The 26,796-nt window shown below is 49.1% G+C and overlaps 1 protein-coding gene across 5 annotated transcripts in view; it reads right to left on the bottom strand.

Annotated features, from left to right (window-relative positions):
- Positions 1–26,796, bottom strand: part of PIP (proline iminopeptidase) — a 113,825-nt gene that overhangs the window by 65,722 nt on the left and 21,307 nt on the right. For 4 of the 5 annotated variants that reach the window (XM_087397462.1, XM_087397461.1, XM_087397460.1 and 1 more), the window contains exons 7-8: positions 8,914–9,011; positions 8,613–8,714 (exon numbers count right to left, since the gene is read on the bottom strand). In XM_087397462.1, coding sequence (XP_087253588.1) covers positions 8,613–8,714; positions 8,914–9,011 — 200 coding nt within the window. Of the gene's footprint in view, positions 1–8,612; positions 8,723–8,913; positions 9,012–26,796 lie in introns of all 5 variants that reach the window. The other variant, XM_087397464.1, reaches the window with a different exon arrangement.

Here is a 26,796-nt window from a genome sequence, read left to right as displayed (position 1 = left end):
AGTCGTGAGCAGTGGAGTCAAAATCAACAAGAGAATGACAGGCAGAATGCGGGCACCAACTTACAGGCAGCAGCTCCAAGAGGAGATGAGATTTGGAGTCATGTCCCCCAGATGGTCTCAGACAGGATGAGTCAGGTTTTGGATAGCCCGCTATCACTCCTGGAGATCACAGATGCGTTACATGAGCTGCCCAGAGACAGATGCCCGGGGGAGGATGGTCTGTCGCCACTTCTTTTTACAGCTCTCTCGGATACGATTGGACCTCATCTACTTTCGGCCTTTTCAGAGGCTCTCGATACAGGATCTTTGGGTGAGGCATTATGCACAGGTATGATTTGTCTCATCCCGAAAGGGGGAGACAAGACAATCCTACGTAATTGGAGACCCACTACACTTTTAGGGACAGCCTACAAGATCCTAGCGAAGACCTTGGCCCTTTGTTTAAAGCCTATGTTGCTAGATATCATCAGAGCTACTTAGACAGGATTTGTCCAAGATAGGAGTATCTTGGATAATATCTTCACTTTTTGGGAGGCCACTCACTGGGTGAAGGAGAGTCAGCAGGAGATTGCAGTTCTCCTTCTCGATTTTGAGAAGGCCTATGACAGGGTGGACTGGGGTTTCTTGGAGGGCACTATGAGGAGGCTAGGCTTTAGTGACAGATGGATTTTATGGGTCTCCTCACTTTACTCTCACTCTTCTAGCAGGATGGTGGTCTGTGGAGGCAGAGGACCGGCTTTTCAGCTATCCAAATCAGTACGACAGGGATGCCCGCTTGCACCTTACCTTCGTAGCGGAGGCTATGGGATGCTTTATGCAGGCTACCAGTCATGGCACTTTGGGCCTTCATCTGCCTATCCGACAGGAGCAGGAGCTTCTGGACAATGAGTTTGCTGATGATACGGCGCTGACAGTCAGAGGAGATGCATATAGTCTTGCTACTGCTGCGGATGCAATTGACAAATTCTGCAAAGCCTCAGGGGGACTTGTCAATTGGAACAAATCAAAAGGCATCTAGACTGGAGCTCAGCAGGATACATGGGGAGGAGACGAAGGCTTTGTATGGATACCCAGAGGCACCTCCACGAGATATCTTGGCTTCCAGGTTGGCATTGAGGTGTCCCTGACGCAACAATTTGCCCCAGTTCTTGAGAGTATCCGAAGAAAGCTAGCCTACTGGAGTACGGCTAGACTCTCTTTGGCCGAAAGAGCGCTGGTACTCAACCAGGTTCTACTAGCGACTCCTTCCCTGAACCAATCTCCGACTGTCACAACCCCCTGAGCATCCCATCTGGCCAAGGGAGTCCTGAGTTCTGTACCAAGGGAAGATCCCTGGTACCGAACTAGGGGGTTATGGTAAAGTGGCTGTCGGGCAATTTCCTCTCTGGAGAAGGGAACTGCTCTGATGAGGTGCTGTCGAAAGTGATCCCATATCTGAACAAGCCTTTTCACAAGTGGTGAGGAAGGCTGAGAATGCTGGTCCGTCAGGAAGATCCAACTGACTCTACTTGCCCACTGACCTGCTGCTCTGGGGGTGCACTGGTGAATCCCATGCAGTAGGAACTGCTTCCACGGTTGATCTCCTGGAGTCAAACTTCTAACAAGAAGTTTGACTAAAAGGGCTCTGCTCTGCATCTCCGGATCAAGAATCCCAAGTCCTCCCTGCGAGAAAGGTAGAGTGATAGTATCCCATGAAACTCTGGCCCTAGTGTCCTCAGAACCATCACCACCACTCCACAAAAAGTTCCGAAGCAATCTCCTCACCTGACGAATCGAGTCAGCATGAAAGCACCAACATGACGCAACATACCACATTGTGGAGATGTCAGAGGAGGTGATCAGAGATAGACATGGGCCACTTGGACAGATTGCTGCCACCAGATTACTGATCATGAGAGCTATTCCTCAGGAGTGGAGGGATGTACTTACAGATCCAGCCTATGTTGATCCTATTTCTACTTGGTCAGGTTGTTTTAGTGAAGCTGGGCTATGTATTGGAGTTCGCTTACGACCGGCACCGTTTATTTATTTTGAGATGGACTCCTCTCACAGATTGTATCATCCCACTCAGCCCATGGATCGTCAGGAGCTTCTTTGGCAGAGAGTCAGGGTCATTGGTTGCCTGGGTAAGGAATGGGTCACAGATCCTTCCAGGTTGACCCTTGCAGAGGATATTAGATGGAGACTTTGGATCTTTCAAGGTCGTCCTCTTGCGGAGCTTGACTCGGACCCAGGTGAGTGGGCATGGCCTGCTCCGGTGACAGGCGATCGTCCTCTTTCCTTCATCCAGTACTCGACGAGGGCAGGTTACAGGCTTCAGCGGAGAGACTCTCATCACATTCCATCTGCCTCCCAGCATTGGCACGCACAGGGACTTACTGCAGAGCTCTTGCGGAGCTACTGGACTCACTTTTGGGGCATCAGTAGAGCCAGGAAAGTCTCCTACTTTCTTTGGCTCACTATACATAGGGGTATACCTGTGGGTACTTGGCTCTAGCAGATGAATAGACCCTCCTTGTGTATGCGTTGTCAGATTGCAGAGAAATCTAGCAAGCATTGTTTATGGAGTTGCACCAGCTCTAGAGTGGTATGGACAGGTATCTTCAGGTTGTTCTCATATGTTACTTCTGAGTCCTTTCTGATGACGTGGGGCGCTGCTCTTTGGGGGAGAGGATCTGGAGCCTTTACTCTCTTTGAGGCAGAGCCAGGAGACCTTGGTTTCTTCATGCAGTGACGCCAGAGACGGGGTCCCACGGAGGCCAGCATCATGGAGCTGCAGGATTTACTTTTGGTACCGATACCAGCACAAGATTCCATGCCTATTTCAGCTGTAGGGTCAGCCTGGGAGGTGATTTCCAGCATTACCCTATGGCGGATATGGTGTTCGCGATGTTCTTTTGTACTTGGGGACCATTTATGCACGGAGGCTAACACTCTCGCTTCCATTTGGGCAGAGATTATTTTCACTCTTAGGAGTCAGTGGGAGCGGTGTACAGGCACCTCTTTGGCAGCTCGTGGGAGACTTATATCCTTCATGAGGACATGGGACTGCTCTTTATGTTTTCACTTGACCCCTTTTGGGATGTCGTGGCATTTTAGACCACCTCCATGGCTTTTTTGCCACATTGTTGAGGCTAGGGATAGAGTACTTTCTCTCCCACCTATTGTATGATTTGTTTTGAATGGAATATATCACTCTTATTTTCAAATGTAGAATCACGTGGGATAGAATAGATGCATCTTGGAAGAGGAGTGAGAGCACAAGATGTAACCAAAATGTTGTTCACTATAGATTGTGAGAGAGGTGACTCTCTCTTATAGAAATGGGGAGAAGGTAGCACCTTCCCTACATCAGTGGCAATCAGCCCCTACATTAGTGGGACTGGCCTAAATCAAAGGAACCTCCCATGTGGGGGCCTTTGGCTTACATCATCACTTAGGTGACACACTAGACACATCATAGCACTAGATGTGCCTCTACAACACACACACACACACACGTGTGACTCCCCTAGATGCACATATGCACCATAGAGCAAGCCCTTGATCACACTTATCCCAACATGTGGCACATGTATACATACTCCCTCTATGATGCCCAGATGCAGACACCGCTGGATACGTCCTCCATGCCTAGGCCCACTACTTGTCATTTGTTCACACAGGATGTATGGGCTGAGCTTCGTCGATTACACAATCAGAGAGCACAAGACCATGAGGGCCTATGGACCGTGCACTTTGCACATGGATAGGAGGACCTAGCTTTGATCCTAGCATAGATGTTCAACCGGGCTGTCACGGCTTTCCACCTGCTTGGAGTACCACCACTATTGTGCCGATACACAAAGTCGAGGACCCATTGGAGACTCGAAACTACCGTACCCTTATGATTGGCCACACTCTCGTCAAGATTTATGAATCAGTTTTAGAGAAAGAACTCACCAATCATATAAGGAGCAGGGGGCACTAGGACAACCAGGATTCCGGACACAGCAATCTACCCTAGATCACATCTTCACTCTAAGGGCTATCATTGAGGAGGCGAGGTCTAGACACCATAAAGTCTACACATGCTTTGTAGACTTTTGGAAGGCTTTTGACACTGTCCCACGATCCCGCATGATGAGGAGATTACAGGAGCTGCAGATTCCAGAGACATTGATATGGGGGGGATTAGCCTATATGAGTCAATCAAAGGCAGAGTTTGTGCCCGAGGTGCAGATTCCAGAGACACTGATATGGGGGGGATTAGCCTATATGAGTCAATCAAAGGCAGAGTTTGTGCCCTATCGGATTGGGTCGAGAGTGCGATCGCAGTGAAACAAGGCTGCCCCCTCTCTCCGATTCTCTTCGGGTTGTATATTAATGAGATCACCTCCTTCATAGATCGCCTAGGAGGCGAAGGATTACTACTGGCCGATCTCATGATACAGATATTGCTATACGCTGATGACATAGTCCTTATCTCATCTTGAGCAGAGGGGCTGCAAAGACATTTGGAGGCCCTACAGGTGTTCTGTAGAGAGAGAGACCTCACAGTCAACCTTGGGAAGACCAAGGTTATGGTCTTCAACACCTCACATGGAGTGATTCGTCGACTCAGCTTCACTTATCGAGATGAGCCAGTGGAGATAGTGCAGTCCTACAAATATTTGGGAGTAGTCTTCACAGGACCCCTTTCCACTATGACATATGCAGCCCAGGCACGACTCACACGGGGACGGGGTGCTTTGGCCTGATTAGAGAGACAGTGCTTCTAGGTACACTTTCAGGATCCACTGACGAAAAGATGGCTCTTTGATACACTAGTGCGACTGACTGCCATGCATGCAGCACCCTTCTAAGGATGTGATCTATCGATAGCAGTGTGGGCTATAGGTAACCATGGGATCTAGGATGATTTGGAGCAAGCCCTTAGTCCCACATGAGATAGGCAGAGTTCGCCATGATACCACTACAAATTGATGCCATCTTTCAGACAGTGACTTTCATTCAGAGTTTGGGACTTACCTCATTGGAGACCACCGGAACTGGCTCTAGAGTCATCCAGACGACTAGCTGAGGGTGGGGCAAATACATAGCATGCACCTATATCCACATGGTTATACAGTTAGATATTCTCCAGCTCCACACGTCTAAGGCATGGGGGGGAGATCAGGAGCTTCGCACCAAGACCAAATTCTACCGCGACCATTTGCTAAACGTCTTGGAGGAGGGAATCATCATCGGACCCCTATATCTCGAGGACAAAAGAGTCTCATATGCATATGGCATCACCTATACCAAGGGCAACATCTTGACCGGATTCTATGACTCAGATTGGGCAGAAGACGTGGACAGCAGGAGATCAGTGACAGGTTACTGTTTCTCATTTGGATCTGGAGCTGTGTCATGGGTCAGCAAGAAGCAACCCACAGTTGCTCTTTCTTCTACCGAGACTGACTACAAATCAGCATGTTTTGCTTCTTGTGAGGCAGTGTGGTTGAGAAGGATTTTAGGGGACATGGGTGCAGTGCAGAACAAGCCTACGCACTTATCATGTGACAATCAGAGTTGCATGGCGATTGCAAAGAACCCTGTATTCCACGCTCGCACAAAACACATTGAGATTCAATATCACTTTGTACGCGAGCTCATCTGGATGGAGAGATCGACTTGGTGTACTGTCCGACTACAGAAAATGTTGCGGACATGTTCCAAAGGCTCTTGGAAGAGACTTGCTGGAGAGGCATCTGCATCGACTTGGCATTGGGCCGAAAAAGTAAGTTCACTTGCGGGTGGACATTGAGGGGGGGTGTTAGATATCAATGCTCCACTCTCGTGTAGCTATGCGGGAACCAACTAACTCTACTTGTAAGCCCCCCATATGAGGGGAAGGCATTTGAGTAGCTCAATTATCCGGTAGATCCTGGTTTGGACACCAGATGGGGACCATGTGTGGCCTGATGGCTGGACGGCTTCAGATAGAGTTGGCACACTGCCAACTAGGCTACATGCAAAGTGCAGAAAGGCATCCCATGACTGACCACACTGAGGGTAGACGGAGCATTTCCCGGGGCAGCCCACTCTCGGGTTGCGCGGCCCGTTTGGAGCCCCAGATGATCCCGAATGGCTGTGGGCCGAACAGAGACAGTAGGTTAGTTGCTCTAATCTGCGCCACGGTTCTATCGTGTGGTCGGTGGCCTATTTCGGGACTGACCTCCAGTCGGCCGGTTTGGGCGGACTGGGTCGGTCTCCCAATTGGGTCTAACCGACTACGACTGGTGGCTATATAAGAGCCAGCCCGTGAAGCCCATTATCATCACTGGCTACAGCAACCCTGATTCCTTCGCATCCAGCCTCCATCCTCTACTGTTTCTAGCACGCCATCGAAGCTTCTCTCATAGGAGCGCACGGCTGGGAGGCAATGCCATCTATTGTATCAGTTTTACAGTAATCAAATTTTTGATTCTCCGTACTATCTGCTTTTCTCTCTTGCATACGAGATCCTGTTATCTGTTAAGCACAGACGTTGTATTGTTTTCTTACACAGACAACAATACCCTAATTCAAAGCTTGTCTAAATTTTTAGGAAAGAACAAAGGGAAAAAACGATTTTTAAAATTTTTCTCTCAAAGAAAAAGAGGCATCCCAAAACGTCCCTTATGACCCTAACACCTTACAGCGAGATGCACGTCCCAGATCCTAGTATGCTTCATAAACACGGCTCTACTTTGCTTCTTTACAGGACCAGCTGCTGGTCGCTGCTTAATGGCTTTTGCGCAAAATTTGTGCTGCATCATGTCATGTTGCAAATGCAGATCATCATTGCTTATTGCACAAATCTTCGAGATCCTCCCCAGGAGTCAATCTCCCCCTCTTTGTTTGCTTTACCAGGTATGTCATTGCAGTCCACTCCCTCCAAGACCCCTGCCACAACAATCACTTATGCCTCTTTTGCAGAAATTTTCTGCCCGCTAGACTCGCAGAGATCTCCTCTACATGTCTCCTTGCAAGCTTTCTCTTTATTTTATTGCTAATCTGTAGATATTCCCCTTACAAGCTACAGGTCTTTACAGATTGCTTGAATGGCTGCCTTCACATGGATTCCTGAAATCCATATTGCTAATTATTGTTGCAGCCTCAGGCAAAGAATGTGTGCACGCTTGAACATTCACATGGATTCTCATACGATAAGCTTGTCACTGCCGAGAGAAAGCCCTAAATGAGTTTATGTTGCACAAGACTTGCCTGCTGACGAAATTCATTCCTTGAACGATATAAATTCATGAATAGAGCCATTGCTTTTCTTGGTTCTACAAGGGCATCAACTTTCAAGAGAGTACCTCCAAAGTAGTCATACACACAATCCTCCTTTGCACTCAAATTATATTTTTTGACATAAAGAAATGCTGATACTACATTATGATACAGTTTTCCATTATTGAAAAGAAAATGAGAATGCTCTTGTTTTTGTAATGTGATTATCTTATGTTATATTGTCTAGTATTGTACTAAAAGTTTTATGACACAAATTTCTAGCATGGTTTTTCCATGCCTTGTAAAAGTACACATAATAGGTAGTATGAATGTGGGCGGTTTTAGTCCTTCTCTTATACATGAAAATAATTTTCTTTTAAAAAAATCATACCTCCATATTAAAGCTTCTCCATATCCATGCTGATCAAGGTGAATTCATGATCCAAGAGGATGAGGAAAATAAAAAAGCACACATAAAGATGAAGACGTCTCTTGGACCGTGAGTACATAGTCCAAGAAGAGTATAATTATAGATTAGAAGAAGTGGAAAATGAGGTACCGAGTGACCCGTCTAGCGGCGGTGAGGAGGAGAAAAGTACCTCGAATAGTAATGCAGAGTAGTAGACCTCCTCCTCTATTTTGGCATTTTTGGAGAATGTCTCTTTTGGAGACAAATTTTGTTTAACAATAGTATTTTTGCTATATTTTTTGTATATGAAAACTCTTGTTTAACAATACTATTTTTTGCGATATTTTTTGTATATGAAAACTCTCTTGGATATAAATTGCCAAATGTTACCCGTACACCCTATTAAGTTCTTAACATGGGATTTCATTCATGGTTACTAACTAGTCTCTTCACAGATGCTTTCAGCTCTTTAACAATAGAAGTCATACTGAACATCCCAAATTGATGAACACTCACATTTATTAGAGGTCCCTACAACAGAATTTCACAACCCATCCACATTACAATCTTACAACACTAAATTTCATTACCTATGTAATTCTTTTTATACCGTAATAATTTATTAAGCTAACTAGATTTTTCCTTAAGCACCATCTTAAGCTCTTCACCACCCCCCTCTCACATAAAACATGAATACATCAGGATGACAAAAAGAAGGGTCTATTCTAGTAATCATTTAAGCTAGAAAAGCCACAATCATACATCCCATATTTCGATTTCACCCACTCCACGAGAACAAAGCTTTGACAATATGTGGAAGCTAAGCATAATGCCTCGATGAAATGTTGCATCTAAGTATATGATATTGTTCAAGTTGGATTATTGCCATAGCTTCTGTAACGTATTAACTCGACTACACAAAACACAAAACCAATCATATCTATCTTCATAGACAAAAGATTACCAAAGAAAAGTTGTTATCTTCTCCGCGCTTCACAGATTCTTCACTTGGGAGAAGATACGATGTGGTCATCTCCCAATTTGTCCAAGCTTTTGATGCTGTTAACTGTGGAACTTTAATTTGCACCCACAAAAAGCCAAATACCATAGTTAGAGAACTGAAGAAAAAGGCTTTGTATCCCAATAAGCTTGCGCACCTATACTATACGGGGATGCTCACATATGTGCAAAATAAAAAAGGCTATACAAAGTTAAAAAGCTACAACAAAAGCTTGTTCTTGTAGCCCATCAAATGGGACAAGTACCTGCACAACTGGATCACAGCTATTCAATCTCTTACTATAGGCAATGACAAAGTTATCACGCTCTTCCTCAGGTATATGGTCTCGATAGGCCTCCCAAGCTGAGGATCACATGTAAAACAAAGAGCGACAAAAGAGTCAAAGTCTCTCTCTCTCTCTCTCTCTCTCTCTCTCTCTCTCTCAATGCACGGACTTCAACGCACAAAAGGGGACTTCAATGCACATATAGGGGATAGACAGGTGGGCCTCCTGGACTTCGCACATGAGGGGGACCCCCACCTAGTTCCAGAGCTCGATGCAGAGGAGCTTGGGATATTGAGGCACTCAGCAAACACTGCACCTATGAGAGGATATGGACAGCACCTGCTAGAGTTGGGCGTAGTACACGATTTGATAATCTACAATGGCCTTCAAATTCCAGAGATGGCCATCATCTAGGGGACTCACATGTTTCCCCCATGGTGGAGGATCGAGCACTGTAGACTATATACTAGGGCCACTAGCCTTTGCGCCGAGGATACTCGACTTCACAGTGCCTCTGCCCCCACTCGGAGCAGACCACACGTACCTATCCTTCTGCATTTTTGTCACTATACCCACCACAGTGAGGGCCCCGCACAGACCGACAGCTATCCAGGTCCATTTTGATAGAGTACTTGACCCAGTGTATATGGGCCATTTGAGTAGAGAGCTCCCAGACCTACTCAGAGACGATGATGACATGCACCTAGCACATGCCTCAAACACGCTGGTATCGATAGTGCAAGAGGCTTCCATAAGGTCCTTCCCCACGACCAGGCCCACACGGCTCCATGATGGGAAGATGCCATAGAACCCATGGTTTGACGACGAGTGCAGGGCTCTGAGAGCACACTTGATACGGGAACGCGCCTTGGGCCATTTGTCTGCATCTGAGGCACATAGGATTTATCGACGGCTGACACGGCATAAGAGACATGCATTCCTTACACACAGGATGGATGACATTATTAGCTCGTTCCGGGGGGGAGACCCCACCATTGGATGGGGGTTCCTATCAGAAGGGAAACCACCCATTCCCATCACTAACCCTTCTGTGTGGCACACATATGCATGCTCCCTGTATGATGTCCCCGAGCAAAGACAACCTGACATGTCTCGTATGCCCAAGCCTACCACATGTTATTTGTTCACCACGCAGAATGTACGGGCTGCACTACGCCGTCTACACAATCGGAAGGCACAGGATCATGAAGGGCTACGGACAGAGCATTTCTCACATGGGCATGAGATCTTGGCCCCAATTTTAGCACAGATGTTCAATCACGCAGTATGCCATGGTTTTCCACCTACCTGGAGCACCACCACCATCATACCGATACACAAGGCAGGGGACCCCGTGGATATTGGAAACTACCGCACCCTCATGATTGGTCATACTTTGGCCAAGCTCTATGGATCAGTGCTGGAGAGGGAACTTAGCAACCACACGGAGCTTTAGGGGCAGCGAGCACTAGGACAGGTAGGCTTCCGGAGACAGCACTCTACTTTGGATCACATCTTCACTCTACGGACTATCATTGAGGAGGCTAGGTCCAGACATCAAAAAGTCTACACATGCTTTGTAGACTTTTGGAAGGCCTTCGATACTGTCCCGCGATCTCGTATGATCACGAGACTACGTGAGCTACATATCTCGGACTCCATGATCTGGGGAGTCATGAGTCTATACGAGTCTGTTCGAGGGAGAGTTCGAGCCCCAGGAGGTATATTAGATTGGGTGGACAGTACTATAGGGGTGAAGCAGGGCTGCCCCCTCTCCCCGACGCTCTTTGGACTCTACATTGATGAGATCACATCTTTCTTAGACCGTCTGGGGGGGGGGGGGGGGGTTCGCCACTGGCTAATCTCATGATACAGATACTCTTATGTGCAGATGACATAGTACTCATATCATCATCAGCAGAGGGCTTACAGAGACATCTGGATGCCTTGGAGGTGTTCTGTAGAGAGAGGGACTTGACAGTCAACCTTGGAAAAACCAAGGTTATGATCTTCAACATCTCACGGGCGGTGCTTCACCGATACAGTTTCACATATAGAGATGCCCCAATGGAGATAGTGCAGTCCTACACATATTTGGGTGCGGTTTTCTCAGGACTCCTCTTCATGATGACCCACACCACTAGAGCACGGCTCACACGGGGACGGGCCGCATTGGCCCGTCTAGAGAGAGAGTGTTTCCAAGCCCACTTCCAGGACCCTCCGACGAAGGGCTAGCTTTTCGACACCCTTGTCCGACCGACGGCCATGTATGCTATACCCTTTTGGGGGTGTGACCTCCCAATAGCGGAATGGAGGACATTTGACAGGCTGCAAGTTCTCATGGGCTCCAGGATGATTCGGAGTAAGCCCTCAGTCCCACATGAGATCATACAGGCAGAGTTCACGATGACACCCCTTCAGATTGATGCCATCTTCCAGACAGCAACATACATCCACAGAGTTTGGGCCCTACCTCACTGGAGACTACCGAGAGTGGCCTTACAGGCTTCCATACGCTTGGTAGAGAGCGGCGCAGACACCTGGCATGCACGCATAGGCACATGGCTGGCGAGGCATGGTATTCAGCTAGATAGGCTCCCCCCCTTTCAGTACCGTATGGATGCATCCCCCGGGCGACTCCCGCGCGACGAGATCAATCGTATCATACGGCTAGATCTCCTACAGCTTCACACATCACGGATATGGGGGGGGGGGGACCAAGACCTCCCCACTAAGATGCAGTTCTACCGTGACCACTTCCTGAGAGTATCGGAAGATGGGTTTATCATCAGGCCACTTTACCATGAGGATAGAGGGGTCTCCCACGCACTCAGGATCGCCATTGGGCAAATCCGAGTCTCCTCCCACCAGCTCAGGATTGAGGCCGGACGTGCTGCACACATATCCAGAGAGTAGAGGATATGTATGATATGTGATATGGAGACAATTGAGACTGAGGAGCACTTTCTGTGCATCTGTCTGGCCTACTATGAGATACGAGGACGCTACCACTGCCTATATCAGGAGGGGACTGGATTTGGCCCACTCTCGCGACTGATACATTTCCAAGACCAGGTGTGCATAGGGCTCTACTTGATGGAGATGCGCTGACACAGGGAGACCTTACTAAGGCAGCTTCGAGCACGGCAGACACTCGATGGGTCACAGGTTGTAGGGGCAGACCCTACCCAAAGGCAGGTCGCAGATTTTTATACATTTGAGTCAGCCCCAAGACACTGGGATCGAGGAGGAGATAGCTGATATGAGGACAGCATGGCTTAGCCACCAACGACCACACACGATGCGCATAGCTGCCAAACCGTGCACCATTGAGATACGACACATTGCTGCCCTCCTCAGAGGGGACCGCCAGAGGTGTGGGATCACAGTAGATATAGCCCGTCGGGTCCTCGGATCGAGACAATCGCGTCCACCGCTGCCACGCGAGACTACTCGATAGATACAGATCTGCGACATCTTCACGGCCCACAGGAGGGACGCTCTGATACCAGGCGCCCGATCTTGATACCAGGCTCCAGCTTGAGCTTCAGCTCAGTTGGACAATTTGAGCTTGAGTTCTAAGTCCGAGCTAGGAGTTCTGTTTAGCTTAGTTTTCAGCAGAGGGCCCTAGTGCAGCCTTTTGCATCAGCCCTTGGTGGCATGTATGAGTTTCTTTTTTATGATGCTATATCACTCTGTCCCATAGGCCTGTAAGGTCTTCTGTGGACGTTAATATATCTTTCTTTCTTTCTTTCTCTCTCTCTCCCATCCTCTCACCATAGATGATCCGTGGTAAGCCGTCCATCCCTCACCAGATTATTCAGGCTGAGTTTGGGTCATCCCCACTACAGCTGGATGTAGTATTTCAGGTTATCACCTACCTATACCGGGTCAGGGGATACGGGGATTGCACTTCTAGGTGCAATAGATTACCATGGCTAGCATTGTCCTTTTCTATGGCACTTTCAGCATCAGGTGACCAGAGATGCGGGTATGCATGCACAAAGAGATGGTTTGAGTGATTGGGGCTCCACCTGGGCAGACTCCCTCCCTTCCAGTACAACATGGACGCGCCGTTCTCTCCTCTCTTATCACACAAGGTCAATCAGATCATCCGCGAGGATCTTTTGCAGCTACGCACATTCCGGACCTGGTTGGGACCGAGGGAGCTTCCAATGAAGCTCAGCTTCTACAAGGATCATTGTTTACATATCACAAAGGAGGGTTTAGGAGTGTCATAGAGGAGGCCACGACACAGAGACAGAGGGTATATTGCTGCTTTGTGGATTTCCGCAGAGCCTTCGACACAGTGCCTCGAGCACGCCTCATCAGGCGGCTACAGAAGTTGGGATATGGGCCGGAGATAGTTTGGGCTGTTATGGCACTTTATGCAAGGGTTTCTAGCAGGGTTCGGATGGGGGGAGGATGGACATATGAGATCCTGAGCACCATTGGGGTCAAACAAGGTTGTCCACTCTCACCGACCTTGTTTGACCTCTAGATAGACGAGCTTGAGTCTTTTATGAGGACACTAGGAGGTGATGGTTGCTCTCTTGCCGGTTATTTGCTCCAGATCCTTTTGTACACTGATGATGTGGTGATCCTAGCCTCGTTGCACTTCTGGCTTTTTGCGAGTCTCATGACTTCAAGGTCAACCTGGGTAAAACCAAGGTTATGATCTTCAACACCTCCAAAGCAGTTGTGCATAGAGAGCAGTTTACTTTTGACGAGGCACCAATTGAGATCGTTTCGTCATACACATATTTGGGAGTTCTGTTTTCAGGACTTATCTTAACAATGAGAGCAGCAATGCAGGCACGACTGAGTAGAGGTTACGCCTCCCTGGCCCGACTAGAGAGAAAATGCCTCCACTTGCACTTTCAAGACCCGCGGACCAAGGTTCTCCTTTTCGACTCCTTGGTCCCGACCTGCGGACATATATGGTAGCACTTATTGGGGACTAGACCTCTCCGACACAGAGTGGACTCGAGTGGAGAGATTACAGGTTCTTCTACTCTCACAGATGATATGCAGCAAGCCATCTATTCCTCATCAAATCATTCAGGCTGAGTTCGAGGCATCCCCACTACAGTTAGATGCGGCATTCCAGACATCACCTACCTCTACTGTGTCCGTGCATATGGCTCATGTACCACGGGGTGACGCAGGCTACCTTGGTTGGCACTAGCATCTCCTATGACACTAGCAGCTCAGGGTGATCAGAGATGTTGGTACACACGCACATGCATATGGTTTGAGAGATTGGGTTTAGACAGGCTGCCACCCTTCCAGTACAGCATTGACGCTCCATTTGTCCCATTCCGGGGCAACGAATTCAACCCAATCATCCGGGAGGATCTCCTACAATTACACACATTTAGGACATGGCTAGCATAAGCAGAGCTCCTGTGAAGCTCAGCTTCTATCGGGACCACAACTTGCACATTTCAGCAGAGGGTTTCATCATTCCACTAGGATACACCCAGATCCACCTACCACATTCACTCAGGATTGCCCTTGGACAGTAACGTGTGTCATCGCATCGGCTTCGTATCGAGAGCAGGAGTGCAGAAGGGATACCCAGGGAGAGTCGCATCCGCACATTGTGTGAGCGCCATGAGGTTTTTGTCAAAGGAGCACTTTCTTTTTCGTTGCCCAGTCTACTATGAGATTCGTGGACGATACCATTGCCTTTTCAAAGACAGATTCGAGGGCCTCTCCAAACTCCTATGCCCAAACCAAAGATGTTTGGCAACTTTTATTCACGAGGCAGTCCGACATAGAGACCGTCTCATCAGATCGAGGAGACAGGGGTAGGGGGCCGTGCTTGGCCCATCTCAGAGTACGATCATAGATTTCTTCCAGGCAGAGCAGGTTGCTATCCCGGCCAATTTCAGTAGGAGGGGGAGAGACCCGGAGACCGATACGCGGCACACCCGGCAGAGGACAGACACACAGATCACACTCATTGACATCTCCATTTTCAGAGCTGGGGTGCAGCCAGCCGGGATTACAGTGGCACTCATCAGACGTTGAGGAGCAGCTAGGAGGGCACGACAGGTTACTCATCCAGATAGCAGACAGCGATCCATTACGGGCTTCTTGCCTACACAGTCCAGTCCGCCGTTAGGTGCAGCTTGATGTACTATATGCCTATTATATTGTATTGGATCAGACTGTGTCTCCTCATGAGGAGGATTATTCCAGGATGGCTGTATATGATTTTGATGGACATGTGTTATGATATCATTGACTATGTCTACACAGTTTTCCAGCATGGGTTAGGATGCTCACTCAGTAGCTCCACCCTTTTGCTCATTATATCAGGTTTTTTTTCAGCCTCATCTTTAGCAGACTTTAATAAACTCTCTCTCTCTCTCTCTCTCTCTCTCTCTCTCTCTCTCTCTCTCCCCCCCCCCTGCCCAAAACCTCCCCGCTTAGCCCACACCCCTCCCTGCTCAGCCCCTCCGCCCTGCCCCAAACCTCCCCGCTCAGCACCCTAGCCCTGCTCCCCTTCCCTGCTCAGCCCCTGTGCCCTGCCTGCTCGCCCTGCTCAGCCCCTCCAGCCTGCCACGACCCTCCCTGCTCAGCCCCTGCCCCTCCCCACTCAGCCCCTCCGCCCCGCCCCAAACCTCCCCACTCAGCCCCTCCACCCCACCTCGAACCTCCCCACTCATCCCCTCCAACCTGCCAAAACACCCCTCTCCACTCAGCCCCTCCGCCCTTTCTCCCCCCCCCCCCCTTCCCTTTTTTTCAGACTCCCACCCCCCCTGCATTTGCGGCCCCACTGCTGTAAACCCTGCAGGAATGATGGGGAGGAAGGCAATGAGCCCCTCCCACCCATAACTCAGGAAATCTGCAAAAAACTGCAAAAAAAATAGCAAACGACATGGCAAACGGAAAGAAAGGAGAAAAGAAAGAAGAGAAACCAAAATACCAGCAGCTCAAACAAGTGTCAAAAGGGCAGCCTGATGTTGAGGACATCAACGACGACTTCAACCGTAGTGGTCTACAAACGGATAGTACAGCCATGTAGAAACTTGTAGCTGGAACAGCCTCAACATAAGCTGTGCCAGCATCATCATTGAATCATCCTTGGCAGCAGCACCAGCAGCAGCAACATCATCAGCACCAGCTTCAGTTTTGGCATTGGCATTGTTGTTGGCGTCACCATCGCTATCACAGCTGCCTCTAGTCCAACTTCCACTTACCCCCCTACAGAACACACTTTCTTGTCACCTCTAACCCTTAGCCAGCCACCCTTTCCATCTACAGTCGGGCTCACCACAGCCATCTCCCACACGTCCCCACACCCTCTCAGTATTTGTCTCCACCCTTGTGCCCCTGTCCCACTCACTTGTTGCCCATTGCCATGGATCTAGATCATGTCCCTCGAAAAACACCTGTGGGCCAGTAAGAGATAACCAAGCCACTGAACCCCAGGTCATATAGAAAGGTGCTGTATGAAAGATGCTGAAAATCCTAGCAACACCTTTCCAGATCGTCCTCGCCTGTTTGCACTCCCAAAGGCAATGCTGTACTGACTCAACTGCCATGTGACAACGAGGACAAGTAGGATCAGACCCGAACCTGGATCTCCACAAGTTCACTGCAATCCCTCCATGAATAGAAAGCCAAAAGTAAAGACTGATCTTTTTATTCCTGGGGGATTTCGAGAGCCTACGCCAAAAGTTCTTCCGCACAACTGCGGAAATCTGAAAACTATCCCAATGTGGCACTCTGAAGGGCCTCCAACCTCTACTGCTGGGCTGAAATCTCCGGGCATTTCTAACTGTATAGCGAAAGAAGGGAAAGCTCTTCTCTCGGTGCCCCTCATCAACACCTCATGCACAGTACTTCATCAACACATCTTCACTTACCAAGGGGATCTAGGGACAGTCTTCACCAGGTCAATCTTCATGATGACCAATGCAGCCAAGGCACGCCTTACACGAGGGTAGGGAGCTCTGACCCGGCTTGAGTTACAGTGCTTTCAAACACACTTTCCATCGACGAAGGGGTGGCTATTTGTTACATTTGTGAGGCCGAGAGTCATGTACAAGGCAACCTTCTCTAGGAGTGACATATCGGTGATCGATTGCAAGATGATTGGGAGTAAAGTATCAATCCCCCATCAAATCATACAAGCAGGGTTCACCATGGCACCACTCCAAATTGATGCCATCTTCTAGAAGGTGACATATCTTCACAGGGTTTGGACCTGACCTAGTTGCAGACATAGTTTTTTCCATACGTTACCATACGCATACGTCATACGAGTACGGAAATATGATTGGAGTATGGTTCAGCCCCTGGGGCTGAAACGTACGTGACCCTAATTTTACCCCAAAAAAATCAGAAAAATATAGATTGATCATTGTACACATTAAATTGACATAGAGGTATTAAACTTCCAGCTTGAAACTTGATAAAAATCATTACTGATGAGTCGTGATTCATCATTCATGAAAGACTCCAGCCTCTAGAGACCGTAGTCATCTGGATTCTAGATTTTGATACATAGTGTCAAATGATGGAATCATAGATCATAGATCAATCATCAATACTACACCAAAACATCATTATCAAAGGAAGTAGGTACTAGTAACTACACCAAAACATGAAAAGAAAAACATCATAAAGAAAGGCTGCCACAGCCCGGAAATAAAGCCTGAAATGCCCAACCGATGAGGCTCAAGCCTCAAGCTGCATCTTCATCATCATCCTCTTGCTCATCCTCATCCTCATCATCATCTGCATCAATGCCCGCACCCTCCTCCTCCTCATCACTATCATCCTCATTTGCCTCACCATAGGACTCCAAAAGACTAGAGCTGCTTGAAGTTGCCGCAAATCCATCCTTCCTGTAAGCGTAACAATAGGGGTCGCAATGTCTTCTCCCTCTGTGTCTGTTTGCCTCGCTAGCAGCCTAGCCTATCATCATCCTTCTCCTTGTTGATCATTTCCAGGGTCACTTCTATCTTTTCAAATCCCCTTTCCTTGATTTTGGAGATGAGATGCAAATTAGTATGGATGTAGCAAATTAGTATGGATGTATACTAATTTCTCGGTATTCTTTGGAAGCAGCCTATTCCTTGTTTTAGTATGGATAAGAGAGAATGTGCTCCAATTCCTCTCACAAGGAGAAGCACATGTGCCTTGCAAGAGCACTCGACGAGCTAACCGTTGCAAATTTGGTGTGTGGGCCCCAAATGTCTCCCACCATTTCACCCCTTGGTGCATTCTCTTTTCATCCTTTGCAATCACATGAGCAAATGTGCCTGACATGGATTTGCAAATATCCAACTCATCACATAAGGTGCCCTGGCTGTCAACATCATACTTGGTGTACCGCTCTAGGACATCCATCCACCCATCGTGCACCTCCTTGTCATCCATCCATCCCATCGTGCACGTCCTTGTCACCATTTGGATTTTTCTCTCTCCAAATAGGATGGAGAACAAAAGTTACCACATGCAATGGAGAATGCATCATATCCCACCTATCAACACACAAGGCTCTAACATCAGCCAGCTTTGAGGAGTCAATCCCATCAATAGTTGCCATCTTCTCGACCATCCGATCAGTGAACTCATATACAAGTCCCATGGTAGCCCCTTCCCTATCAGCCAGGCGAAGGATCTTCAAAATAGGTGCACAAAGCTTCACAATGAGTCTTGCATCTTGCCAAAATGAAGCACCCAATATAATAGACGACACCTGTTGTGGTTTCACAATGCATGACACCTTCTTCCTGCAATACTCATCACTAACAACCATGTGGCGCAATCCATTGTATACCCTCTCATCCAACAAGTTTGCTAGCATGATAGACATGTAAGCAAACCGTGTTTGTGCTGGCTTCACCAATTCCTTCTTGCTGAATTTTCTATACATTGCTAACACAGTGTGTTTCCAAGTAACAAATGTCACAATCATGTTAGCATGTACCAACCTGGCCAAGCTTTCCAATGTCCTCAAACAAGAGGTCAAGGCAATGGCATGTGCATCTAGTATAGAAAATGTGGCGCCACTCTTCCTCCACCAATTCTCCTGCCCGCACACAGTTAGATGCATTGTCCATACACACCTGCACCACATTTTCAGCCCCAACATCAAGAATGGCATCTTTCAGTATCCCAAAGATGTACTCCCCTAACTTATACTGCCCACTTGTGTCCACGGACTTCAAGAACGCTCAAATATGCATGAGACCATGATACTGATTAAAGGCCGGCGCCGAGTGTCAGACCAGCCATCACAAGTTATGTTGCAGCCATATTTTTTCCACTTATCCCGGAACTGTAGCATCTCTTGATCTATGCATGCTGCTTCATTAGTTAGCTTCATTGTGCACAAAACATTGTGGGATGGAGCCTTGAAGGTAGGCCCAACTTGGCCAATGGCACGAACCATCTCCAAAAAATAAGGGCTCCTCACCTTCCAATGAGGAATATCCTCTGCAAAGAAAAAACGACAGAGAGCAATGTATGCATCCTTTCGTGCCTGTGACTCCCATGCCTTGGCCAAGGCTCCCTTTGACATCTTCTGTTTCTTTTGGTTTGGCTCATATGCACTGGCAAATGCATTTTCACTTGCAGTACCACTCACTGAGGCATCTACCAAATCAGCCACATCTTCATCAAGCTGTTTTGCAGCCGTTTTTAGAGCCGCCTTTGCTTGCAATCTTCGACAAGTATCTTTCACATTTTCGGGAGGAGCGGTACACTTGTCAACCCCCCAAGCCCAAGGAAATGTGCCCTTATACAGGTCGGTCCTCCATCCCATGAATGAGGGCAATATTTACATTTACAAGTGTATTGGCCCTTCCCCAAAGGCTTTAAGGCCTCTACAAATTCCCATTCTGGTCCTTTTTATCTTCCCATTTGCAGATCTGCAAGCTGCAAATTGCAAAAGAGAGCAAATAAGGCATTGGGCAAAGGAACAATTCCAAAGAGGGCTTGAAGCCCCTGCAGGCTGCCCTGTTATCTAGCATCAACTAAAGAGAGAGCACTTGCTGCAAAACGGGAAAACAGAGCAGCCATAGCAATTACCTTGACGTTTTGGAGCAGGTAGAGCGTAGAGACAAGTTGCGGGCTGCAGCTGTACACAGTGACCACTGACCTCCAAAGCAGGTAGAGGCTGCACAATGACTTGAATGGGCTGGAGGTCAAGACTCAAGAGTGAAGGGCTGAGGGGTGTCGGGACTCGGAACTGCGTGCTGAAGAAGAGTGCAAAGGGCTGCCTATATAAGCTCTTGAGGCAATAAGGTCGGTTTGTAGGCGGGAGAGTCGGGTCATGGGCGTACAGCCATTGTCGAGACTCGGGAGCCTTCACAAACGACTTACGGAATAGAAAATAGGACGTCAAATCAGGTTATAAGGTACGGATCTCGATCCCCCCCGCCAAAAAAAAGTCACGTACGGAAGGCCGTACATACGGGCGTACGGAGGAAGGGCGTACATACAGACGTACGGAGGGCGTACAAAAAAACCATCCGTACTCGTACAGATGCAACTATGGTTTGCAGACTACCAAGGTTGGCACTAGAGTCATCCAGATGACTAGCCAAGAGAGGGATTAGCACAGGTACACGTATATCTAGATGGTTGCCAATCAGGGTGTTCAGATGGACCATCTCCTTCCCTCCCAGTACAGCTTGGATGCCTTAATCTCGCATGATGAGATCAACCATATCATACAATTAGGTCTACTCCAACTCTCTACTTCACAGACTTCTGGGGGGGACCAAGAGTTCCCCACCAATATCCGGTTCTATAACAACCATGTCGTGAGAATATCAGAGGATGGAGTGGTTGTCAGATCCCCATATTTTGGAGGACAGATGAGTCTCACACGCACTGAGGATTGCCATCAAACAGATGTGGGTCTTGTCCCACCAGCTAAGGATCGAGGAAGGAAGAACCATGGTTACACACACTGGCAGAGATTGAGAAAGAGGAGCACTTCCTATGTAATTGCCCAGTTTACTATGGCATCCAAGGATGGTACCACTGACTCTTTCAGAAGAGAGACATGGTTTGGGTCAATCTCCCAAGTCTACGTTGGTCTCTATCTAATGGAGATACCGCGACATAGAGAGCAAACAGCAGGAGGTGACAATGCCACATGAGACAGAGATGGATCGAGCTCAACAACATATCATAGATTCCTACATATTCGAGTCTACTCCAAGACATAGTGGAGTAGAGGAGAAGGAGATAGCTGACATGAGGGCAGCATGGGTCAGTGGGAAGAGAAGATGAGGAGCCGTGGGGTCAGAGATATAGGGACCACGCACGATGCAGAGGGTGACCAGAGCATGCACAATGGAGATTCTAGTCATCCCAGCTCTACTCAGAGGGAGCCACCGGGCCAAGGCAACACTCTTGATATGGCCCATTGGATACAGAGATCACGAAGACTACATCCCTTGCCACAGCGAGACAACCCAACAGACATAGATACGAGATATATTCGGAGCTCATAGGAGAGCCACCATGGCACCTAGCTATATAAGTTGATTTTGGATTTGTACTAGTTTTAAGTTTCACATAGCACTCAGCAAGGGCCCTAGCGAGCCCTTTTCTTCAGACACAGCGGCTTGTATGAGTTACCCTTGGATTATACTTTGTCTCATGACCTTCCGAAAACCTCTCTCTCTCTCTCTCTCTCTCTCTCTCTCTCTCTCTCTCTCTCTCATTTCGCACGGATACTTCGCGAGGACACGGGGGTATCCCCCTATCTAGATCTCTACTCAGACATTGTGGAGTTCTCCAGACGCGGAGAGGTCCTCCTAGTTGGGGATTTCAACGCAAGGACAGGTGCACGTCAGACATCACTCCTGGATTTCCACTCAGATCCGGTCCTATTACCTGAGATGGACACAAAGGACTCGGGCTTCCCTCGCTCCTCGGCTGACAGTCGCGCTCCCGTTACTGGGTATGGGCAGGCTCTTTTGGACCTTGGACGTATACATGATCCGGTCATCTACAATGGACTAGATCGGTGGCCTGCCTCCTCTGGTTTCACATGTTTCCCACATGGCGGAGGAGCCAGTGTCGTCGACTATATTCTGGGATCTCCTGCTTTAGCCCCACAGATCACTGACTTCCGCACTACACCCTTACCCCCAGGAGCCGATCACACTTACCTTTTCTTTCATATACTTGCGTCCCGAGCCCCTCCCAGCCACACCCCGCACTATACTACCTATCATGATATACATTTCGCACGGATACTTCGCGAGGACACAGGGGTATCCCCCTATCTAGATCTCTACTCAGACATTGTGGAGTTCTCCAGACGCGGAGAGGTCCTCCTAGTTGGGGATTTCAACGCAAGGACAGGTGCACGTCAGACATCACTCCTGGATTTCCACTCAGATCCGGTCCTATTACCTGAGATGGACACAGAGGACTCGGGCTTCCCTCGCTCCTCGGCTGACAGTCGCGCTCCCGTTACTGGGTATGGGCAGGCTCTTTTGGACCTTGGACGTATACATGATCTGGTCATCTACAATGGACTAGATCGGTGGCCTGCCTCCTCTGGTTTCACATGTTTCCCATATGGCGGAGGAGCCAGTGTCGTCGACTATATTCTGGGATCTCCTGCTTTAGCCCCATAGATTACTGACTTCCGCACTGCACCCTTACCCCCAGGAGCCGATCACACTTACCTTTTCTTTCATATACTTGCGTCCCGAGCCCCTCCCAGCCACACCCCGCACTATACTACCTATCATGATATACATTTCGCACGGATACTTCGCGAGGACACGGGGGTATCCCCCTATCTAGATCTCTACTCAGACATTGTGGAGTTCTCCAGACGCGGAGAGGTCCTCCTAGTTGGGGCCCACAAATCACTGACTTCCGCACTGCACCCTTACCCCCAGGGGCCCGAGCCCCTCCCAGCCACACCCCGCACTATGCTACTTATCATGATATACACTTTGATCATAACCTCTCACCTGATTACTCAGCCCACCTAGCCTCCCTCCTCAGACACATAGGCACCATACCCTCTCTAGATCACCGAGCCACCCTTATCACCCACTCCCTTCACAATGCAGCCCGCCACATCTTTCCTTCCACTGCCCGGTCCACCCGCCCTCCACCCGCTGGCTCTACCCCTTGCAACAGATGGTATGATGACGAGTGCAAAGCATTACGCCGCACACTCCGACTCACAACCCAGCGAAATGCTAGGGCCAACCCACGTCTCACCAGGGATTATCGTCGACTAGTCCATCGCAAGAAGCTAGCCTTCCTGCGCCAGAATGAGGATACGCTACTGAACATTCTGTTTAGTAGCAACTCCAAGGATTTCTGGAGGAAATTCCTAGAACGCCGATCCCCCTCCCCCCTCACGGACACTTCCCTCTGGCACACCTACGCACGCACACTCTATGATATCCCTGATCAGCCCCCCCCCGACCTCTCAGCCACCCCCCGCCCCGTTTCTTGTATCCTCTTCACAACCCAGGGAGTCACCCACGCAGCACATAAGCTTCATAACAGTCGAGCTAAGGATCATGAGGGCCTATGCACAAAGTTTGTTGCCTACGGCATCAAAACTCTAGCCCCCACCCTAGCAACGCTGTTCAATGAAGCTGTCTGTCACGGGTTCCCCAGAGCCTGGACCCTGAACACTATCACACCCATCCACAAAGCAGGAGATCCCATGGATCCAGGGAATCACAGGACTATCATGGTTGGACATGTTATGTCCAAGATCTATGCATCAGTGTTAGATGGCAAGGTCAGTGCTCGCGCAGAGATACAGGGGCTCAGGGCATCCAGACAGGCCGGCTTCAGGATGGATGACTCGACTTACAATCACATTTTTACACTTAGAGGGATCATTGAGGAGGCCAGACACAGGAGACAGAGAGTATTTTGTTGCTTTGTGGATTTCCGCAAGGCATTCGACACCGTTCCCCGCGCCCGACTCATCAGACGTCTGCAGGAGTTAGGCTACGACTCGGTGATTATCTGGGCAGTAGTAGCTCTCTATGAGCGGGTGACGGGGCAGGTCAGGATTGGCACCAGCTGGACCCCAGAGATCACGAGCACTATCGGAGTCAAACAAGGATGTCCCTTGTCACCGACTCTATTTGGCCTCTACATCGTTGAGCTCGAGACCACCATCAGGACACTCAGAGGTGCAGGCTGCTCTCTTGCGGGGACTGCCATCCAGATTCTCCTATACACAGACGATGTAGTACTACTATCCTCTTCTGCTACTGGTCTTCAGCGACACTTGGATGGACTTCAGGCCTTCTGTGATACACATGACTTGAAGGTCAACCTTAGGAAAACCAAGGTGATGATCTTCAACACTTCCAGACCCGCTATGCACCGAGAGCAGTTCCTCTTCGCCGGCGACCCTGTTGAGATAGTTGACTCCTACACATACTTGGGCGTTGTCTTCTCAGACCCGATCTTCACGATGCGCCCGGCCATGCAGGCCAGGATCAGCCGGGGATACGCCGCTCTTGCCAGGCTGGAGCGACACTGCTACCACTCCCACTTCCAGGACCCGCGGACCAAGTCTCTCCTTTTTGATTCTTTGGTCCACCCAGCAGGCATGTATGGTAGCCCTTGGTGGGGAGTCGACCTTTCAGACACAGAGTGGGCTCGAGTTGAGCGCCTGCAGATACTGATGTTTGCTCAGATGATCCGTAGCAAACCATCGGTACCACACCAGATCATTCTTGCAGAGTTCGGCGCCTCACCCCTACAGCTTGATGCGGCTTTTCAGGCTGTCACCTACCTCCACAGAGTCAGGGATTTTGGCTCCTCCGCTGACGGTCGCCTCCGCCTACCTTGGTTAGCCCTATCTTCCTCTATGGCCTTATCCGTTGATGGGGACCAGCGATGCTGGTATAGTCGTCTTTCCAGTTGGTTCACCCGACTGGGCCTCGACTTAGACCGGTTGCCTCCTTTTCAGTACAGCCTCGACGCTCCACCATCTCCTCTCTCCCCCACTGACCAGGAGGTCAACCGGCTCATTCGGGTGGATCTGCTCCAGCTCCACACCTGGCGGACATGGTCTCTTCACTCCGAGCTTCCTGTGAAGCTTGACTTCTACCGCCGACACTGCCTCCAGATCTCACAGGAGGGCTTCATCACACCTCCGGGTTACACACAACTTCATCTACCACATGCGCTCCGGATCTCCCTCGGTCAGTTTAGGGTCTCGTCACACCGATTACGGATCGAGAGTGGACGCGCAGAGGGTATCCCACGAGAGGACCGCCTTTGCCCACTTTGCGACTTACAGGAGATCGAGTCGGAGGAGCATTTTGCTCTCAGATGTCCTATCTACTATGCCATTGAAGGCCGATACCACTGCCTCTTCCGCAACAGATTCGGCTCCCTCTCACACATGCTACAATTCTCGGATCAGCGGTGCCTTGCCGCTTTCTTACATGAGATGACCCGCCACCGAGATACTTCTCTCTGAGCACGGCGACACGAGCAGCACACACAGCGTGAGGATATCCAGCTGCCTATCACTGACTTCTTTCAGCCACAGGATACCTCTTCTCAGTCTAGCCGACGACGTGGACGTGAGCGAGAGCCAGAGTCACGACAGCTGCGTCAGCGGACAGATTCACACATCCAGGTCCATGACATCTCGTCTCTGCTCTCGGCCCGCCCCACTGGGGTTACCGTTGCCCTCATCCACAGGGCCACCCGCCGCCCTCGACGACCGAGCTCGACTAGGCCGCATGACGTCAGAGGCCAATCATCTATCGCAGGGTTTTTTCCGACTTCCCATTTGACGGCCCCTCTATGATTGGTCTCTGACGATCACCACCTGCACATGTATACTGTATCTCCCCCCTCTGCCCCACTTTTTTGTGCCCCCCCCTTCTTCTTTGTATCATCTGGAGGTAGACACATATTTTTTGTGTCAGGACTAGACACATAGTCCTTCATAACCTCTTTTTTTTTTGTAGAAACCGTTGGTTGGCCCGTTTTGAGACCACCACCGTTATGCTCATTGTATCAGTTATCTTTAGTCTCATAGACCTTCACGGTCTCCCGAAGACTTTAATAAACTTTCTTTCTTTCTTTCTTTCTCTCTCTCTCTCTCTCTCTCTCTCTCTCTCTCTCGGATATGATGCGAGATATGGACGTGAAAAACAGTCTTCTTACATCCAAGATTGAGAGCCTGGAAGCTCAGGTGATTACTCTCCAAGATGAGAATGTAAAACTGAAGGCAAATACACACGGAGATGAAGGGGAGCTTCAGCCATCCCTACACGAGGAGCTGAATATATGAAAAAATCAGAAAAGACTTGGCATTTTTGCAAGACACTATGAAGGGTAAGCATGCTGAATTCACCCAGAAGATCAAGAAAGGAGAGGCTGCAATCTTGGAATGGAGAGATGTGGTCAAGAAAGGTATGGCTGTCCCCAAGAAGAGTTCATTTCAGATGCTCTAGAGGAGGATAAAAGGAGAAACAGTAAAGCCCTAAATGTTTTAGTCCGAGGTCTCACAGTGGGAGACACTCCTATGGCAGATGCAAAAGCCTTGTTCACCAAAATGGGTGTGAACCTGACATGTGAGACAGCTTGGAGAGTTGGCAAGCCGAATGCACCCACAAGGCCACTTGTGATGAAGCTCCGAACAGCCATGGATAGGAAGACCCTCATGAGCACGAGGGTAGCCTTGAAAGGAACCCAGATCTACCTGGATGATGACCTCACCCTCCTACAGCAGGAACACCCGAGGGAAGGTATGGTATGCGTCATGGTAGCGAGAGAAGCAGGGAAATGGGCTGCATACAGGGATGGTAGGGTGATCATCCGAGAGTGAGGAGATCAAGACCAAGGGGACAAGGAAGA

The sequence above is a fragment of the Dipteris shenzhenensis genome, chromosome 26 (genome assembly GCF_047967505.1).
Source record: "Dipteris shenzhenensis isolate YYH24624 ecotype China chromosome 26, Dip_SZ_1.0, whole genome shotgun sequence".
Taxonomy (NCBI): Eukaryota; Viridiplantae; Streptophyta; class Polypodiopsida; order Gleicheniales; family Dipteridaceae; genus Dipteris; species Dipteris shenzhenensis.
Note: the sequence above shows the minus strand (reverse complement) of the source record. Positions and strands in the feature narration are given on the sequence as shown.